This window comes from Bos taurus, chromosome 10 (assembly GCF_002263795.3).
Source record: "Bos taurus isolate L1 Dominette 01449 registration number 42190680 breed Hereford chromosome 10, ARS-UCD2.0, whole genome shotgun sequence".
NCBI lineage: Eukaryota > Metazoa > Chordata > Mammalia > Artiodactyla > Bovidae > Bos > Bos taurus.
The window spans coordinates 79,338,058-79,353,866 of record NC_037337.1 but is presented as its reverse complement, the minus strand read 5'-3'; the positions used below and the strand labels follow the sequence as shown (position 1 = coordinate 79,353,866).

The 15,809-nt window shown below is 50.3% G+C and overlaps 1 protein-coding gene and 1 long non-coding RNA gene across 11 annotated transcripts in view; both read left to right on the top strand.

The window, feature by feature from the left end:
• The window catches only part of TMEM229B (transmembrane protein 229B), a 42,270-nt gene extending 34,390 nt beyond the window's left edge, over positions 1-7,880 (top strand). For all 10 annotated transcript variants that reach the window (XM_005212008.5, XM_005212007.5, XM_024997691.2 and 7 more), the window contains 1 exon segment: positions 4,025-7,880. In XM_005212008.5, coding sequence (XP_005212065.1) covers positions 4,040-4,543 — 504 coding nt within the window. In that variant the 5' untranslated portion in view covers positions 4,025-4,039 and the 3' untranslated portion in view covers positions 4,544-7,880.
• Positions 7,881-8,893: 1,013 nt separating this feature from the next.
• Positions 8,894-13,925, top strand: LOC104973218 (uncharacterized). Its single transcript, XR_809445.3, has 2 exons — positions 8,894-13,291; positions 13,395-13,925. It is a non-coding gene; the product is annotated as an uncharacterized lncRNA (long non-coding RNA).
• Positions 13,926-15,809: the final 1,884 nt, after the last annotated feature.

Genomic DNA, 15,809 nt, shown 5'->3' with positions numbered 1-15,809 from the left:
CTACAGGTGGGAGGGAGAAGCTGACCCAAAGCTTGGCTCTGTGCCAGAAATGAAAGCCACCTTTTTTTGAGCATTCGCTATATCCTTAATAGTGGACTTCTCTTAGCTCATCCATTGGCCCTGTAACCTTGGAGCAAGTTACTCATTATTCTCACATATAAGGAAACTGGGGCTTCCCAGGTGGCTCAGTGGTAAAGAATCTATCTGCCAATGCAAGAGATGCGAGTTCAATCCCTGGGTCAGGAAGATCCCCTGGAGACGGGAATGGCTACCCACTCCAGTATTCTTGCCTGGAGGGTTCCATGAACAGAGGAACCTGAAAGCTACGGTCCACGGGGTCGCAAAGAGTCGGACATGACTGAGTGACTCACACACACTGCATGCCTTTGCAAAATCAAAATTGTACTAAGTATTCTGTTTCGAAGCCTGCTTTTTTTCTCTTAATATTGTATTAAACAAACATTCATCAAGTGGCTACTAGTGCTGGCCTGCAAACAAATTGTGGCAAAGCTGAGTGCTGTCTATTGTCACAGAAGCAAATGGGGTGCAGAGGAAGGCAGGGCAGTGGACAGCTCCGGAGCTGCAAGGGTTTAGGAAAACATTCACAGAGGAGGACGTGGATCTTGAAGAAGGATTATGACTTCTCGGGCCATGGGTTAGGTGGGTGGCGGGGATGGGGGGTGACCTGTGCGGCAGCAGCAGTTGGGAAGGGCACCCCAGGTAACAAAATCAGCAATGGAGGGAGCAGGAGGAGAGGCTCCAAAGCAGAAGTGTATCACTAAGGGCTTTGCCAGTCATGCCTAGGAGCTGAGCCTTACTCTGCAGATATTGAAGATCCACTAATGGGCTTTAAGTGGAGAGAACCATTGGGTTTGTATTTTAGAAAGACTTGTTTTTATACACTCTTTCACAGTGTGCTGGGTGAGTTGAAATGAGCGAGGCAAGGCTGGGACACTGAGAGACTATTGGAGTCATCCAGGTGAGAGATGATGAGGCTTGAACTAGAGCAAGAATGAGAAAGAGGAAAGAAGAGGAGGAGATGGATTTCAAAGATATTTAAGAGGTAGAATGGATAGGAGTTAATGGCTGACTTGGTGGCTTTGCCATGTGACTTGCTTGGACCAGTAAGATGTTAGGGGGCGTGACTTAACCATTTAACCAGTATTGAAAAGCACTGGTGCAGTTGGGTTGCTTGCTCTTGGGCCTCTGCCTCTTGCCATGAGAACTTGCTGAGGCTAGTCCACTGGGCCCAGGGAAGGGGCGAGAGGCAAGTGGAGCAGAGCCATCCCGGCCAAGCATAGGACAGACAGAGCCCTTAGATGACTCACAGTCTCGTGACTGAGGCCAGCCAAGATCTGCCAATCCACAGGCATGTGAGTTGTAATAATAAATGAGAGTTTATTGAAGCCACCAAGTTTGGGGATGATTTGTTATGCAGCACTTGCTGAGTGATAAAAATGTCTTCATTCTTGAATTGAGTGTTTACTATGTTCGAGGCACTATTCTTGGCATCTGGGGATGCAGTGCTGAATCAGACAAAACCCTTAATTTCAGGGAGTTCAGGTTAAAGGGGCAATGTGGCAGAAGAAGCAAGAAGGACCTCTGTCTGCTAACTGGGTGCGTGGTGGTACCATTAATCAAGATGGGGGTCATAGGAGGAAAACAGACTTTTGGAGAGAAGATAATGAGTTCAATTAAGGAAAGGAATATGAGGTGCCCATAGGACACTTGGGTGGAGGTGGTCAGAAAGGAATAGGATAAATAGGTATAGAACACAGGAAAGATGTTTGGCTGGAGATTGAAAATTATCAGCATAGTGAAACAAAATCATCTGTACCAAAGAGAGACAAAATACTTGGTGTGGATATTCAGAGGAGGAAGAAAGGATTTGTGGTTGGGAGGATGCAAAAGATTTTATACCAGAGGTAACCTATAAGCTGGGTTTGTACTTGTGGAGGCAAGAAGACAAACACACAGAAAACAATAAATCGGATGGTGGTAAGACAGGGAGAGCTGGAAATGTGAGAATTAGGCTGAAAACATAGATTGGAGTGAGATCCTGGAGAGTCTTGAATGCCAGGCCGCCTGCATTGGGAGCACGGAAACTTAGCCACTGGACCACCAGGGAAGTCCCTACAGATGTCATCTTGTTAACCTCTGTCCCCTCTAGCACTTTGAAGAGAGGATTGCCAGAGGTGTCAGCCCTGAGTCTACTGGCAGCTGGCAGAGCTGTGGTTCATGTTCTCGTGTTTTATCTTCCCATTCTCGGTTTAACCATGAACTCTCTTATCCCACCCTCCATAAAAACTGCACGTCATTTAGAGATGCCTGTTCAGGGGAGGTCTGTGCCAAGGCTTCAGGCCAGAGGCCTGGGAGGTAGTTGCTGCCCTCAAAGAGTACACAGGCTGGTGGGATCAAGAGGGCATGTGCCTCAAAATAGTAAATTGGGGTAGCATTGAATAAAGGACCAAATGAGTGGTCCACACAGTCTCCAGCGCAGGGCCAGGCCAGTCTTTGGGGAAATGTGATGGGGCCTTGAAGATCAGTGGGGTTTAAAAGAGAGGAATGGAAGGGAATAAGAACTAGAAGGGAGGACTCTCTCCTCTGTCAGCCCACTGGTTTCCTTTCAACAAACTAAACATCAAAACCCCACTTAACAGAGCACTTAAAGACAAACGAGACCACAACAAGCCACCACTTCACACTCATTAGAATGGCCATCATCACAAAACCAGAAACTAGCAAGTGCTGGCAGGGATATGGAGAAATTGGAACTCTTGTGCATTGCTGGTGGGAATGTAATATAGTAAGTATAGCTGTTGTGGAAAACAGAAAATGAAAATAAAATTGCCATATGATGCAGCAAGTCTACTTCTGGGTGTGTACCCAAAAGAATTGAAAGCAGAGACTGGAATACATATTTGTATACCCATGTTCAGAGCAGCGGGCTTCCCTGGTGGCTCAGCCTGCAATGCCGGAGATCTGGGTTGTGCCTCTGAGTTGGGAAGATCTCCTGGGGGAGGGCATGGCAACCCACTCCAGGATTCTTGTCTGGAGAATCCCCATGGACAGAGGAGCCTGACAGCTTGCGACCATGGGGTTGCAAAGAGCCAGACACGACTGAGTGACTAAGCACAGTTCAGAGCAGCATTATTCACAGTAACCAAACACCCATTAATGGATGAATTGATTAAAAAAAATATATCTAGATAGATCAGCATCAAATATTATTTAGCCTTCAAAAGGGAAGGAAATTCTGACCCTTGCCACAACATGGATGAACCATGAAGATGTTCTGCTCGGTGAAATAAGCCAGTCACAGTAGGACAGATATTGCATGATTCCATTTAAATTATAAGATACCTGTGGAAGTCAAATTCCTAAAGAGAAAGTAGAACAGTGGTTGCATGGACTGGGGAGGGGATGGAAGTCCGCGTTTAATGAGTGTGCCCTTTCAGTCTGGAATGGGGGAAATGTTTTGGAGATGACTGGTGGTGAACTCCACTCAGTGTACACTTAACACAAGGTACAGTGGTAACTTTTATATGTTCACACACACACCCAAACGTTACTGGCTCCTTAGATCTCAGAAACATGATGTGGAGATGTTTGAGAAGTGAAGGAAGAGATGGGAACCCCAGTGGCAAAAGATGAGCAAGTAGCTTGGAAATGAGGGGGATTCTGGGCCAGGATAGCCGCCGCTTTCACTGACCACGAATAAATCCTAAGAAGTTAAGACGGGGAGTGTGCTAGCCACCTCCCTCTGAGCAGCACTTGAGGAGAGTTGGCTCAGAGGAAGCCAGTGGGGGCTGTTTGTATTCTTTTCTTTCTCCTGCCTCCCTGGCTCAGGTAAGGAATATGAACTGAAGTAAGGGACAAGGAACAGGCTTAGGAAAACCATGGCTGACTAAAGAGAAAGGCAGAAGCAGGCTTGAAATCCCTCCGGCTGGCCACGGCAGACCCTTGGGCCGGGCGGTGGCAGCCCCTCCGCGCCTGCCTCACCTGTGTGTCCTTTGCTCCCCAGCGGCCAGTCGGCACCATGGCTTCCGCCGAGCCCCTGACGGCGCTGTCCCGCTGGTACCTGTACGCCATCCACGGCTACTTCTGCGAGGTGATGTTCACGGCGGCCTGGGAGTTCGTGGTGAACTTTAACTGGAAGTTCCCGGGGGTCACGAGCGTGTGGGCGCTCTTCATCTACGGCACGTCCATCCTCATCGTGGAGCGCATGTACCTGCGCCTGCGTGGCCGCTGCCCGCTGCTGCTGCGCTGCCTCATCTACACGCTCTGGACCTACCTGTGGGAGTTCACCACCGGCTTCATCCTGCGCCAGTTCAACGCCTGCCCCTGGGACTACTCCCAGTTCGACTTTGACTTCATGGGCCTCATCACCCTGGAGTACGCTGTGCCCTGGTTCTGCGGGGCCCTCCTCGTGGAGCAGTTCGTCATCCGCAACACCCTCCGCCTCCGCTTCGACAAGGATGCTGAGCCCGGGGAGCCCAGCGGTGCCCTGGCCCTGGCCAATGGCCACGTCAAGACTGACTGAGTTGCGGGGGGAGCTGCTGGGTTGGGGCCCCCGGGGGCTCTCATGGACCCTGTGGACAAGGGTACCAAGCTGGTGGGGTTGCCCCCTCTGTACAGCACAAGCCCCGCCCAATGGGAGAGCACACGGAATACCCCCGGACCCTCCGCTGTGGGCGGGGTTGGAGGCATGGTCAGGTGTTGGGGGCGGCAAAGGAACCTGGGGTAGAGTGCGTGGATCTCAGCCCAGCTCAGGGGCCGGAGGCGGGAGGCCTGTGGTTACGCAGCAACTGGATTTATGTGGGTGACTTTGGAGGCAGCAGGCCCTGTCTTGGCGAAGGTACTCTGAGAAGGAGTCAGAAGGTGGGAGGCAAGGCCTGCAGGAGCTGTCGGCGGGTACAGCCGCCGCTGCCTCCCTCCCTCTCACCTGGTTCAGTTGGGCTTGGGCTGGTTCCATTAGGCAATATTCAGGTGCTTGCTTGCAACCAATACCTCCCCCCAAGGCCTATTGATCTGCAGCCTAAGAAGAGACTGGGCAGCTAGGAGGCTGCTGGGCAGGACTGCTGGTCTGCAAGGGCTGGGAGGCCTTCCCTTGGTTCCTCTCCCCTCCCCCAGGGCCCCACGCTGCTCCCTTGGCCTTCTGGGGCTCTCCCCTGGTGCTGGATTCCCACCAACCTTGGGCTTTGGGAGGTTTCAATCCCTGTGTGTTCGGTGGCGTTTCCCCCTTTTCTCTTATTTTCAGAGTCTTTACCGCTAGCAGCCCCCTGTATCCATGTCAACCACCCCACCTGTCCCCACCCCCATCTCCCTAGCCAACACAACAGCTGCCAGAGATAGAGCCCTGAGCAGATCCGTCCCACCCTCTTGCAGCCTTCCCTCCCCTATTGCCACTGGCCTGATCCCTGGGAAGTTCCTTGTTATGGCTCCCCTCCCCCTTATCTGGGGGACAGTGGCAGGGCCCCTGGTGCTCACCTCCCTGCAGTGGCTAAAAACTGAATGACACCCCCAACGCAGAGTCAGGCTAAGATGTGCCCCACGGATCCACAATGGGGACCGAGAGACAAATCAGTTGCAGGGGGAGGGGGAGGGGGAGGTGGGCAGTAAAGGCACCCGGCTGGTTTATTTTCAAAACAGCTAGGGACAGTCCAGCTTTCCAGAGGGTGGAGGAGCAGGTATCCAGTGCTGAAGAGTCATGGAGACTGAGTAAGGGAGGAAAAGGGGGCTTTTCAGCTTTGGCAACGGCAGCCCACTCCAGTATCCTTGCCTGGAGAATCCCACAGACAGATGAACCTGGCAGGCCATAGTTCGTGGGGTCGCAGAGTCGGACACGACTGATCGACTAACACTTTGACTTTGGGAGGGTCCTCAAAGCATCCGTAGCAGGAATGAGTTAGTTCTGGTTCTGCCATAGCCCCAGCCCTGCAGCAAAACCTCCTTAGATCTGTCCTCTCCTTCCCCCTCCCGGAGAGACGAGCCCACGGAGCTTGCTCCTTAAACAGGATTAAGCCTGCCATGCTCATGGGCGTTGTCACCTCAGTTGCCCCACCTTCCCCACTGACAGGTCCATTGCTGGCAGTGGACAGAGAGATCCTAACTGCAGCCCACTTCCAGCTCTGCCGCCTCCCCCAGGGGAGGGCTCCAGCGAACGCAGCCTATCCTGCGGAACACGGTCTCTTCTTGACCACCCTAGGACTCTTAGGTAGAAATTAGCCTTTCCCTTTTTATAGAACATTAAAAGCAGTAATACCACCTGTGGAGAGAAGTTCCTCTTCTTGCTGTACTACTCCAAGTATACTCTGCAGACAGTACCAGCCAGGGCGCAAGCCAGGGTGTGGGTGCTGGGGGTGGGTAGTGTGGTGTCCTGGATTGGGAGAAAGGCTGGGAGACTCTGCCTTTGGCAGGGTTGTGTTCTGCAGTGACCCTGTCCAGGACAGGATAAAGGGTGATCCCCAGTTTCTCTGTCCTGGGCAGGCTCCTCAAGTCCAGGCACGATCTACATTCTGCAGGGATTAACCCTCCCTTTGATTTTATGTGGCTCCAGTTGCAGGGCTTTGGGGCTCCCAGGGACTCAACTTTCCAGTGGGGGCCAATTGCTTTCCATCTACTATTGGAGGGGATTCTAGAGGAAGAGTATTGCCTGGTCCCCCGTTCCGTAGTCATCTGCTACCACGGCCCTGTAGTCGTTCTGCCCTGTAGTCATCTCCTTGGTCTTTTCCCCTTGCTCCATGCTATCTCAGTCTCCTGGAAACCCACCCCTGACCCCTCCAAGCCCCCTAGTGGGCCCTTAGACCACACCACTCACCTTTTGTTCTTTCCTCCAGGATGGAAATCTGGTGGAAACAGACAACAGCTTGTTGATGTCTCCCAGCCCAAGGCCTCTGTGATTCTCTCCCAGAGCCAGCCCTTGGATGGCCCACCGGGTCTGTCTGCTCCAGAAGGTTGCCCTGCACATGCTCCCTGGTACCATCTCTCTTGGCCCTATAAACTCCCAAGTGCGAAAGGTCCCCGAGTAAATCTGCCTGCCTGGCAGCATGCAGAGCACTATGCTTCTGCTTCCTCCAGGTGCCCCAAGGCTCCTGTTCTCTCTCACATTCACTCCAGGTGACCGGGATCTGCAGGCTCAGAGCTCACCAGAGGTCAACCAGACCTCAACTCTTGCGTTTTTTTTGGGTATCTTCAGGGCCCCAATCCATTAGTGCCCAAGGACTCAGAAGTTTGGAGTAATCCAGCCCTGCAAAGCAGGAGAGAATCTACTCACTCTTCATGAAACTCTGATGTCCTGGGCCTCTCCCCACTGGCCATGGCAGCATCTCTGAGTCACGGGTCGCCATGTGCTGCCCTGCATGGTTGAATCGCTTCCAACATCTGCTAGGCATCCTGTCCCTTGTGCCATGTCCCCTCTGATGTGCCAGTGAGTCACAATGGCCTATGCTTATTCACAGCAATAATACCTAGGGGGTGCCCGCAAAGTCCTTTTGTCCTGGTCCCTCGCCTTCTGCATGGGTCTCCTGGGGAGGCAGCCATTGAGTGGATGAGGTCATGAGAACCTGTATTTATGAAACTCTGGGCTATGCAGACATCGTCAAGGGGATGCAGAAAAATAGGAGGCCCAGGCCTGGGAGAGTTATGCCTCAGGCAAGGAAAGCAGCTTCCACTCCAAGGCTGCCCCAGGCCTGGAGGACCTGCAGGTCCCTGCTCTGCGAAAGGGCCTTTCATGGGTGGGACTGTCTCCCAGCTATGGCAGCTCTTCCGAAGGACACATGACTGGTTTGTGCGCCCATTGCCTGCTCTGTCTCCATTGGTCTCGTTGTCTTTTTCTTTTCACATTTGTGCAGATAAAATATACTGGTGTTTGTGTTCCAGGACTGACTCTGGCCCATCTCTGTTTCTTATATTTTGGAGCCCCATCCCTAGGGGCTGCTGGCCCTGCACACACTGGCGTCACACTGTCCTGAAGCATGCTGGACAGGGCCGTGCTGTAGGAAGGGCAGATGGCCCTCTCTACCAGTCTTATCCACAATCTCTGTGCTGACCTGCTCTGGTAACCTGAATTCTCCACCCAGCCCCTCCCACTCCCCATCACAGTCTGGTCCAGTCCTGACTTTGGGCCCAGACTGCCAGGCAGATGGAGCCGCTCAGGCAGTATCCAGGTTGGCTGTAGGTTACTGCCCATGAGATGAGCTCCTCTCAAAATGCCAGCCATAACCTGCCATGTCTCATGGGGCAGGAGGGCCCATGGAGAGAGTCTGAGGGTACCCCAAAGAGCTGGAAGGCCAGACTCCCTTACTTCCCGTTGCCTTGGGAGTCACGCTATTTAGAAACAGAATTTTGCACATCCCCCGGCAGTGCTGTTTTCCCTGAGAAGTGCGTTTGGAGGGAGTCATCCCTTCCTGCTCTGTGTACCTGTCTTCTGTCTAGCCCCCCTTGTCCTCCTCTCCTCCCACCACGCTCCTGCCTACTTTCTTACTTCTGGGAAGAGGAGGGAGGATTCAGAATTTGCTCAGCCAGTTTAACCAAACCAAGATGGCCCGCCTGCCCACCCCACCCAACCCCACCCCACCCCACCCCGCCCCCCACTGCCGCAGCTAGGCTATAAAATACCTGTTGGTTTTCCGGATGGAACAGGCAGTGAGCTTTCTGAATCATGGAGAGGGCCCTCAGCCTCCACCCGCACCCCCCTCACTTGCTGGTATTCATTGCTGTAACTGAAAGCTTCTCCCTTTATACAAATGAGCAAAGCCCCAACAGTCACTTACATGTTAGTACAAACAAACCTGTAAGACTAGTTCATTAGAGCAGGTGTTTCTCAAAAGAAAGAGGCAAGCTTCATGGAACAAGGTCTACTTGATAGAGAAGAGGCAAGAGGTAAGACCCAGAACAAAGAGCCTGAAAGGACTTGAGACCCTTCTTCATTGGCCAGTTCCTTCTGTACTCTACTCAGTGGATACCTTCCTTTCTGGATAACTTTCCTTCCTTACCTCCTCTGCCCCACCCTTACCCAGTTCAAAGGGACCTTCTGGCTCATCACATCACAGGTTAGAAGAACAACAGCTGTGGTTGCTGCTGCTGGTGGTGCTGCAGCTGTGACCACTCAGGCACCGCACTGAATGCTCACTCTCATTCTCGAATTTTCTCCCATCCTAGATGAGCTTTGCTGTTTCCCTATCTTACAGAGGAGGTCTAGGGGCAACCAGTCTCCAGTTGCGATTTACCACATCACTTTTTTGTTTCAATGTGAGCAGAAGACCCTTCTCTTTAGCAAGAATTTGTGATGATTCAGCTGCTCTTTTGTGCTTTAATGAGATTCTGGATGTTGTTAGAGCCCAGCCCCTCCAAAGGCCATCCACGAAGAGAAATTAATGTTCAGGAGGAAGAGATTTCGGGGGAAAGATGGGGTTATAAAGAAGAAAGTATGAGATACCATCTCAGCCAAGACTTAAACCAACTGGCTCATGGCTCCTCATGGAGGAGGGTTGTGAGATTTTGGCCTTTGGCAACCTGGGTTTAGGGCTGACACCATCTCTCCCTTCTACATGCAGCTTTATTTATTCCCGGGGCCTTCCACCTTTGACCCTATTTCCTTCTCTTGAGATTAAGCCTGAGTCCCTAGCTGTAGTTGCTCTCAGAGGGTCTGACACCACCAGTTCAGTTCAGTCGCTCAGTCGTGTCTGACTCTTTGTGACCCCATGGACTGCAGCACTCCAGGCTTCCCTGTCCATCACGAACTCCCAAAGCTTTCTCAAACTCATGTCCACTGAGTCAGTGATGCTATCCAACCATCTCATCCTCTGTCGTTCCCTACTCCTCCTGCCTTCAGTCTTTCCCAGCATCAAGGTCTTCACCACCAGGTGAAATCTTTTTCCTTTTGAAAACTCAGTTGGCCTGAGAATTGACCTGGTTAGTTCTTCAACTTCTTATTGGACACCTACAATGAGCTGGGGACCAGGCTAGTTACTGGGGTCCTCACAGCTTGTCAAGAGACAGGCGTTCAATGTTCCTTCATGCAGATAGTTGTATCAGTACAATGCTGATCAGGCCTCCAAAAGAGAAGCCTGTCTGACAGAGGAGCTGACTCATCTACAGGGATAGGCGAGGACTCCCCAGGGAAGAGACACATAGCACAGACCTGAAGGCCAAGTGCTGATGCTCTCAGCGGTGGGCTGACTTCTTACTGTCCAGAAAGACGGATGTTGATTGTGTTCTGTGAGACACCTAGATGGGTAGAACAAAGCCAGCACACAGTGGGTGCTTTAAGGAACTCTTGATGCATGAAGTCTTCCAGGATGTCAGACCTAGTAAGCCCACCCTAAAGGCCAGGCTGGATGTTCCAGGGCACCCCCTGCCCCTTTGGGAACCTGGAGTTAGGAATCCTGTTTGGGTAACAGTCATCCCTGCCGTACCTGTGCCCACTGCCGTACAGCAGCTCACTGCCCTCCTCTCTGTTTCCAAACCATCAGTCCCTGCAGGGCCCTGCCAGCGTTCCAGCTTCACTCCCAGAGTCTTTGGTCCTTGGCCAAAGACCCAGCTCCACCAACTTGTCCATTGCTTCATTCTGGTGATATGCTTTCTTGGTGTGGGCAGAGGTGTCCTTTCGGTGCCACACTGTTAGTCTAGTCTGGCTTCTTGCCTCTGTCACAATCACACTTTCCAAACAGAAAGAAAATGTTCTGGTTTATAAGGGTCCACTGATGATGAAGGCCGACTCTTCTTAGTTACAGTATAAGGTTGTATTCGTTCCTGTGGCTACTGCAGCAAATTACCACAAGCTAGCTAGCTGAAGATAATGAAATTTATTCTTTCACAGCGCTGGAAGTCAGAAGTCTGACATCAAGGTGTCAGCAGGACTTTCTTCTGGTGGTTGTAGGGGAGTATCGTTCTTTGTCTCTTCCAGCTTCTGGTGGCTGTTGGCACGTCTTGGCTTCCTAGGCTTGTGGTAGCATCACTCCAGTTTTTGCCTCGATGGTCACATGGCCTCTTCACCGTCTGTGTCTTCTCCTCTTCTAAGGACATTTTTCACTGGACTTAGGGCACATCTAGGTAATCCAGGATGATCTCATCCCAAGATCCTTAACTTAATTACATCTGCAAAGACCCTTTTCCAAATAAGGTCACATTCACTTGTTCCAGGGATTTGAATGTGGCTCTCTCTTTTGGGGAAGGGGTTTTCCAGATGGCTCAGTGGTAAAAAATCCACCTGCCAAGCAGGAGACATGGGTTCGATCCCTGGGTCTTAAAGACCCCCTGGAGAAGGAAATGGCAACCCACTCCCAATATTCTTGCCTGGGAACCCCATAGACAGACAAGCTTGGAAGGTCACAGTCCTTGGGGTCACAGAGTCAGACAGGCCTTAGTGACTAAAAATCAACAACAACACGGTCTTTTGGGGAGCCACCCAAGGGCTCAGGAGGGAGATTTCTTCTGAAGCCCTGTATCCTAAACCCATGTGAGGAATTCCATTAAGAGTAAGAGCTAGAAGTGCAGTGTAGGTAACCTGGGAGAGAACTCAGACATTTAGGTTGGGATTGGAGCTGTCCATCCCAAGACCGCCTGTAGCTGCAATTGGGTTTTCTGTTCAGATGCAGACCTGACCACTTCACTCCCTACTCCAGACTCTTTAATGATTTCCCATTACCTTTAGGATCCAGTTCACCGCCTCGGCGAGGCTTACACAACCCTCTGTGGTTTGGCCTTATTTCTCACCTCAGTCTTGCACAGTCCAGGAAGAATGACTTGTGGTTCCCCTGGCATGTCCCCACTCACTGCCTCTGGGCCCTCAGCCCTGTGTTCCTCTTCCTGGAATGTTCTTACCCCTTCTCTTAGCCCAACTAGATGACAGATGAGCTCAGTTATAGCCAGCATGGTTGGTCTCTGTTTACTTCATGCTCTCACTGGCCCCAGCTCTCGATTTAGTTCAGGCAGACTCAGGATGGGAGCTGTCTCCCTGGAAACCCTCAGCGTGACAGCTGCCAGCAGCAGTAGCTCAGTTCTTCCAGAGCTGTCCACGCAGCAGACCTTCATTCATTCGTTCACCCTGCAGCACACCAGGTCCTGTGCTAGGCCTACACACACCAGTGAACAAAACATGCTCATCTCCGTCCAATAAACCCTTCCTGTCCCCTGGAGCCCCAGAGGACTTTGGGTTCCTGTTGTTTTCTCCAAGTGTTCTTTGGCCTTTCCTTTGACACCGTAGGTGACCCTCACAATTTTCCGATTAATCCCTTCTTAGTTTGTGTTAGTTGGTTCTGTTGCTTTTAACCAACCCTTCTCCCACTCTCTGCAAAGCAGTGAGAACCTTCTATGTTGACAGTCAAGAACCCTGCTACACACCTGACTTCTTTTAAGCATCAGCTGTCACCTGTAATCGTATCATTAGCCCTCACACTCCTCCTTCCTGATTCGTGAGATGTTACTCATGCCTTGAGCTAATACCCCCTTATCCAGTCTGCACCCCACCTCCAGGAGACCTCACCCATGACAATCTATGCCTGCCAGCTCTGCACCTGCTGGGAGACTTAGGTTGACTGCTGAAAGCTGAGGAAGCTCCAACATGGGAGTGCCCCAAACTAGGCCCTTCTTTTATAAACTAAGAAGTGCAAATAACAGTCTTTCTAATTTTGTGCATATTCCAGGGTTCAGACCTGTTCCAATTGGGATTCATCTGCAGTAGGGTCTCTAGGAAACCTTTAGGGCTCTGAATTGATATTAGCCCCATTTTCAGATGGGGACACTGAAGATCTCTAAATCCTTTAGAGATAGGCACAAGTCTGCCTGCCACATCTGGGTGGACAGGTAAGGACATCTACTGCCCATTACCCACCTGGGTCCCCCATGGGCTGCTCCTTGGGACAGTCTCTCTTGCTGGACCAAAGTCAAGGGTCAAGGCAGAAGACAGAACCTTGTCTAGACCACTTCAACACCAAAGAACAAGTCTCTTCCTTGGATCACTTGAGAAATGAGAACAAAATGACATTAGGTGTTATTTTGCTGACTTTCACTCGGTCTGTTCCCCTAGGGTCTCAGGCCTGTTGACCAGCAGGACCAGATGGTACCTTTTGTAGGAATATCTCATCATTTCTGCTTCTGTGCAGGCCTTGGCGACCCTAAGAAACAAATCCTCGTCTCCTTCTGATTGACCTATCTGTGATCCTGTCTAGCTATCCATACTTTTCCTTCCTATGACTCTGCTGAAGGCACTTGGGACCCAATCCCAGATTACATTTCATGTCCTTGAGATGCCTGCTGACCTTTTTGTCCACGAGGAGGGAAGATGAAGGTAAGGGAGAGGGGAGGGAAAGCTCAGAACAGGACATGGAAAGACCAGATCACTCTACATTCATGATACTATTTGTAACCAGGCCCTTTCTCACTCTTTCCAGAAGGTGACCATCTGCACTCTGTGTTACCCTGGCAACTTTCTAATTGTTCAGCAGAAGATGCAACATCCCAGGCTTTGGAGTCATTAGACCTGAGTTTGAATCTCAGGGCCCTGACTCACTTGGATGTGTGATGTAACCTATCTATGCTTCAGTCTCCCATCTGAAAATGGGGCTAATATTAGTCTGCACCTCCCAGAGTCATGGGGATCAGATGAGACAATATTTGTCAAGTGCTTGGCATGCAGTTGATGTCACATATGAGAAGAAATATTCTTTGTTGGTCTCATAAGTCAAATACAAGCAGATGTCACTCCACCACATATTTCTGGACTCCTGCTGATCTGGTCATGGTGGCCAAAATCATGGGCTTTGAATGCTCCCAATCTGAACTGGGTCACTTATTATCAATGGAAAAGCACATAAACCTCTATACACACAAGTTTTCTCATTTGTAAAGTGGGAATGATCTAACGTACTCTAAAGGATTATTCTGAAAATTAAGTTAAATAAAATTATGTGTCTAAACACTTAGTACAGGTCCCTGATTCCTTACTCTAAACCCACGGGATTTTGTGAGACTTTCTGGATTTCAGAAAAATAATAACATTTAAATGCTGTATATTTTGTAACACCTGAACCAGGTATGAGTCGGCACCCCGTAGTCAAACACATTATTGTTTCCACAGGAAACCTATAAATATCACACTAAGTGGGGTAAATAAGTTCTCACCTTGTGAGACAAGTAGGGCAAGTATTAAAATTCTCACTTGACAGATAACAAACTAAGGTTCGAGAGCGTGTGGACTATAATTGGCAGCACCAGGATCCCTGGGTCACCTGGTCAACTGGTCCAAGGACTCTTCCCATCACACCACGCACTGACAGACACCACCCTGCTACCGTCATTCCCTTTGCTACCGTCATTCCCAAGCAGCTACTGAGTAGCTGTTTGCTTCTTGTCTTTCTAAATGGTTGTGTGTATATTTCCACATTCTCCACATACTCTGCTTTCCCCACTTTGGTACTTGGTACACAATTTTCTATTTGGTGTTGTGTTGTAGTGTCATTTTTAAAAACTATACAGTCTTCCAGCATCTTAATATAACCCAGTCAGCTTAGCTATCCCCCTGTCACTGGGTATTTGCCTCTTTCCAATTTTGCACTGCTCTAAAATAATGCTCAGTCACTCACTTTAAACTTTGCCTTGGGGATGAGCAAGCACATTGATCTGAAAACACCTGTCCCTTGAGCCCCTGGCTGGCTGGCAGCCTTTGGGACATTGTATTTCCAGGCATTTACACCATATATCTGTTGTTCCCAATCAGCTAATCAATTAGGGTTTATTGAATGCCTATGTGGGGAGCAGGGGGCTCTTTGTTGCTGTGAGGGGGCACAGAAGCATAAGCTGTGTCTCTGACCCTTAAGAGCCTGATGTGTAACCCAGGAGGCCTTTCAGCTTCAAATCAAACCAGGTTTGCATCCATCCAGTGAGGCCTTCTAAGCAGGGCTGGTAAAGATGGGCACCAGGGTGTGACGTGAGTGGTGAAAGCAAGAACTTTAAATAGGTCTCTGATGTATCCCCTTGCCCGTCAAGGGCTTTGGTTCTATTCAGGAAGAAGGTGCTAAAAATGAAATAGTGAATGAGGAAAACAAGGTCAGGTGTTCCATGAAACCTTCCCTGATTTAGTAAGTTTTACTTTCAGATGCTAACAATCAGGATGAATCATTAAAAATCAGTAGAAAGTACCACCTCCCTGTTCATACTGTTCATGGGGTTCTCAAGGCAAGAATACTGAAGTGGCTTGGCATTCCCTTCTCCAGTGAAGCTCCAATACTTTGGCCACCCAATGCGAAGAACTGACTCTTTGGAAAAGACCCTGATGCTGGGAAAGATTGAAGGCAGGAGGAAGAAGGAGACGACAGAGGATGAGATGGTTGGATGGCATCATCGACTCGATGGACATGAGTTTGAGCAAGCTCCAAGAGTTGGTGATGGACAGATAAGCAGCCTGGTGTGCTGCAGTCCATGGGGTTGCAAAGAGTCCGACATGACTGAGCAATTGAACTGACTGACCACCTCCCTGAATTCCCTTGGTGGGGGGTCAGCAAAAGGACTAAGCAAGACCTGGTGGCTGGTTCTAACTAGAAAATTACTTAACCTCTCTCTGCCTCTGTTTGCCCATCCATCAAATGGGAACAATAGTAACGTTCTCATGGGACTCACAGGATTGTAACAAGAATAACTTGAGATCCTCACAGTGCATTAAAAAGAACAAAATGTTGTCCACATGATCTGGGGGAGACTGGGGACCACATCTCACTCTCTACTGCATCCCAAGCACCTGTACAGTGTGGGTCTGGCAGACAGTAGGAGCTCAATAAACATTTGTGGAGTGAATGATGGAACAGGCAGGT